We start from the raw sequence: 4,822 nt of genomic DNA on the forward strand, positions 1-4,822 counted from the left end.
GGCGGGGTGGCACGAATCGAGTGAGCAGCTGGGGCTTGGCACCTCCGGGCATCTGCTGCCGTCGCTGTGAAAAATTGCTTGTAGTTTGTGGCAGTGGCATGCTGTGTTTCCCAGAGCTGTGGATCTCGCTGGAGGAGCACCAAGATGCGTTAGAGCTTATAATGAGCAAATACAGAAAGCAGATGTTACAGCTTTTGCAAGGGAGAAAAGGTGAAGATGCAGAACCAGTCTTGAAAGTTCATCAGGCTAATTCCTTGGTAAGGTGGGATGGGGACAGAAGAGGGCTCGAGACCCCTCGTGCTTGCTTTTATACAGCCTTTGTTTCCATTCATGGAACATCTCTACTCCAAAATACATTTTCTGAAACTCTTGTCTCTTTTTGCTGGTATTTTTTTCTCTATTCCTTTTACAGCACACAGATTGTAACAGTTACCATAGAGGACGCTGAAAAGCATAACCCTTTCATGGCCCAGGTGAAGGCTTGTTCTGTGCACTAGGTGGTAAATTCCCTGGGTTAAGCTTACTGCACGTAATTCTCTATGGTAAAATCAAAGACATCAGAGTTGTTCTTGTTCAGTAATTGTAACAAAGGGAGAAGAACCTCCCAAACCTTTGTGAGCTGCAGCATGCTTAATTCTTAAGAAATCATCACTCCCAAATGCTTCTAAATCCGTATTCTCTGTGCAATGGCCTAAAAGTGTCCCTTTGTCCATGTTGGGTGCAGTGACTTCAAAAGTCTAAGGTGTAGCTGGAGATAACTGCTGCCTATTTTACGCTTAGCTGTCTAATAACGATGTAATAACATTAAATCTCTGTTCAAGCCTTATTAAGTTAGGCATTCGTTAAAATGCATTTTGATGTGATTAGAGAACAGCAAGCTGATTCAGCCTAGTGACATCTCATATCTTCTGGGTTTTTTAACTGGAGTTGGAGCCAGCCTAACTCTTTGCACATATATCTTTGCACTGATACGTGGCGACTCATTAGTTCTCTCTTCTGTGTTGCTTAGGTTCACTGAAGTAGCGTAGCGATGTCTTGCTTCCAGTGCTTGCTTAGGTGCATGAATTGCTCTGTTTGTCAAGACTCAACGTTTGAACAAAACTTCTAACTTTATTCTCTGGCACTGCTTATGCTCCATTTTAATGGCATGGAAATGCAAAGCTGAAGAGGCTCTGGTGGAACCTTTGATGGAACGTACCTAGACTATCTAGGCAAAATCTTCTGTACTTCAGATAAATTCCTAAGTTTTTTCCTGCCCACCACTTGGAGAATAGTAACAACCTTTTAATATCTTTTAAAGAGTTACATTCTTACTATACCTATTGTTCTGTTTAGAAAAAAAAAATAATTCTTTCTTCCCAGATTAAGTTATCTTAAGTCTTTTTTGCTGCTCCAGCTCTCTTCTAGATGCTCTAATTTGTTTACATATTTTCTGAATAATGGAATTCAAAACTGAAAGCTCTGGTGATACATTTCTCTTCCAGAGGCAGTGAGATAACTGCTGACGCTTAGAGAGAAGAAACTCCACCCTATAACATTATCTGATACTCCCCAAAGTGCTTATATTTGTGTTATGTTAAAATGCCTTAAAAGCTTCCAAATGCTTGTGTTGCTACTTCTTGCCAATTACTGGCATTTTTGTGTTTGCACATTTGAGTTCCTCCTTAAATACTGTGTTTTGAAATGGAACTCTCTTCAAACAGGAACTGTTGCTCCATTACATGTTGCAATTTTTCAGTGTTCATTATAAATGCATCTTTCAAAGGATTAGAGCTGTATCTGGACAGATCCTGTAAAAACTGCCTCGAGAGACTCTGGTTTTATTTATTCTAGTTTCCTTGCTTGGCTTCCTTCTGAGATGAGGCTGCTCACCTTACGCTGTTACTTAGTCGTGAAACCTCCTTTGTTTTTATGTTTGGCATTCTTACAAATTCAGAGTAAGGCTTTTCTAATAAAGATAATATTTGCTGCGTACTGATAATATTCACATGAACCTGAATCTGTTGTCCCAGTGCTCGTCACACTTTAAATTATTTCCATTTTAGGAAGTAACGATGCCTTATCTTGCTGACTGATGTAATTCTATTCACTGTTTTAATTGATGACTGATGATAATGGACAATGAAGGTACATGTTTTCATCTTTAAATATTATACAAGTTAGGATTGCAAGTGCTTGGGAGGAAAGGGTTAACGTTCAAAACAGGAAGATAATCCAAGAGAATGAAAGTAGTTGCTTTGGAAAGGTTAAATTATTACTGCTGCTTTTGCCTGAACATATTGAATATATTACTCTTATGTCTTTCAGGAAATTGAAAGTCAAATAGACAGAATATGTGAGATGGGAGAGGTGATGAGAAAAGCTATTCAAGTCGATGATGATCAGTTCTTTAAAGTTCAGGAGAAACTAGCTCAGTTGGAGGTAAGAACAGATATAGTTGCTAAGGATAGATCAAGCTTTGGGAGTCTGTAGACTTAGCCTGGACTTTCTGCGTTTGTATGTGTTAAGGATTTATGACAATCAAAAATTTGGGGGTGGGGTCAGGAAATGCAGAACATGAGCTGTTTCAAGTTACTGATGTTTCTATTACATATATGAAGCCAGAAGCAAAAGATAAGCTTTAAATGATGTGGGTCTCCTCTTGCTAGCACTGTATTAATGCTTATGTTACAAAACCAGCATTTTATTTAGCTGTGAAGGAGTGGGGCTGTTTAAAGATTGTCATCCTTTAATTGTGAATTAGCTCATTTCTATTTCAGCAAAAATATTGATTTTGCAGCTTGAAAACAAAGAGCTGCGTGAACTATTGTCAATCAGCAAAGAATCTTTTGAGGTGGGGAGAGAAGATCTGCCTGACTGTGAAGCTTAGGTCACAAAATAACCTTATCTCCAAATCTTGACTTCAGAGACTATTATGAAACTACCCTACAAGGATGGGTTTTGATTTGTTCTTTCAGGTGTTTCCTTGTATGTTTGTTTTGTCCTTCAAAATGTGTGGGCTGTTTTCTCTGCATTTTTCCGAAATTACATACTCTTGATGGCAAAGGCTTGCATTGTTGCACCGTCTTAATAATCGCAGCACACAGACGCTTAACAATGAAGTATTTATGATGTGTACTCCCTTGTGACAGTTTATTTCCTCTCCCGTTTGTTATTTTTATGAGCTTTAGTTAATAATTCCAACTGTGCAGATGGCACTTAAATCCACCTTGTCAGTAGCTAGAGAACATAATACAGGTTGTGATTTGTTTTATCTAATAGAAGGAGTAAGAGATTGTTCAAAAACTACGTGGTAAGCGGTAGGTACACATTCTGCTCTGCCTGCACACAGCAGGCGCGCAGAGCTGTTCTTGTGCTTTGAAGAGCTAACACCCAGCTCTTGGCCAAGTTAACGTTACTTGGACGACTGCTTAGAAGCAGCTCCAGAGAACAGCAGACAGCCTCTAGAGCGCTTGAAGTAGTAACTCCTGTGAGGAGCACACCTTACTTTGATGTAGGGGTGGAAGTCAGAGCGGGTGACCCTTTCTGACACCTGTGCATTTCTGAAGGATGTTGCATGTCTGACTGACTTTTTTTTTTTTTTTGTAATGGGTATTTTTTTTTTCTGGCTTTACCAATACTCCAAGGTATGTGGACACTGGCTAGCTCTGATCTGAAGGCAGTGCACTCTGACACTGCATAGAACACAGCACTTTCAGATCTGGGCTCTTTGGCCTCCCACCACTTTGGACTCCAGGAAGCATGAGCTGAGCTCTGCCTCAAAACTAAACCCACACCAACCATGTAGACATGTTTTTAACGTTACATCACAGGTAAGTCTAGTGACAGATGTTATGTAGTTATCTCAGAATCCTATATTGAGTGAAATTAGAGTTGCAGTGTTGTAGGAATTTATCAATATTGTGATATTTTAATGACATTTTTATATAAAGATTTCTGTCTGTCTTACCTGTGATCAAAGAGTAATTTTCCAAGAACGATAAACATCTCATTTCCAGTATTGGTTTAAATTTTTACGCCACTTTCTCCCAAGCGAGAATTTTGATAGATGCAGAAGGTGATTTATGTTCTTGTGCGTATTAAGAGATGTTTTCTTGCGACCATTTGGAACACTCGGCAAGATTGTTTGGTAGATATAAGGGATTTCTGTACAGGAGTATTCTTGTATACAATTCTTTTCTATTAGAAATTGTTTAAGAGGGAATAAAAAAACCCAGTGGGCAGTATTTTTCTCAAGCGTATTCTGTTTTATGAATCCTTGGGATAATTCCATCTGTTCTGCGTGTACCCAAGCCTTTTGCATCCCCTCTCTTACCGTGCCTGAATGAAATACTCCGATGACCAAAAAGGTTACGTTTATCTCTTCTACATAACATAATCCAAAATGCCTGTGACAATGCATTTTTATCTTCGTTATCCTAGTGTTAACATTCCTTTTAATTGGCTAGTTACTGTGCAGCCTGAAAAAATGGAACCTAAATAGCTGTTGCTCTGACTGATGAGTTTATTATTGTAGTAGCGGGCCATAATTAGCAGGGGAAGTTTAAGTACGTTCCATTTGCTGCTGTCCGAGTCTGGCTCCGGAAGCATGGAAGCCGTGACTGTCGATGCCCCGGTGCGCACGATTCTTAGGGGCTGCTGAGAACTGGACCCAGGCTTCAGCCCTGACGCCCCGGCTCCGCCTGTCCCCGAGACCCCGGCGCAGGCATCCAGCGCCCCTCGGGGCGGCCTTCGCGGAGAGCCACGCTCGTCTCCTCGCTGGAGGCTCTGCCTTCCCTGCGCCAGGTTTCGGCTGCGGGGAGCGGCGTCCCGCAAGCGCGGG

The 4,822-nt window shown here is 40.9% G+C and overlaps 1 protein-coding gene across 1 annotated transcript; it reads left to right on the top strand.

The window, feature by feature from the left end:
• Positions 1-6: 6 nt before the first annotated feature.
• SIKE1 (suppressor of IKBKE 1) lies at positions 7-4,238 on the top strand. The gene is made up of 3 exons (XM_035894902.1): positions 7-257; positions 2,308-2,421; positions 2,780-4,238. Exons 1-3 carry the CDS (start codon positions 99-101, stop codon positions 2,867-2,869), a joined length of 363 nt encoding a protein of 120 aa, XP_035750795.1. The 5' UTR covers positions 7-98; the 3' UTR covers positions 2,870-4,238.
• Positions 4,239-4,822: the final 584 nt, after the last annotated feature.

This window comes from Egretta garzetta, unplaced genomic scaffold (genome assembly GCF_000687185.1).
Source record: "Egretta garzetta isolate BGI_Z169 unplaced genomic scaffold, ASM68718v1 scaffold245, whole genome shotgun sequence".
Taxonomy (NCBI): domain Eukaryota; kingdom Metazoa; phylum Chordata; class Aves; order Pelecaniformes; family Ardeidae; genus Egretta; species Egretta garzetta.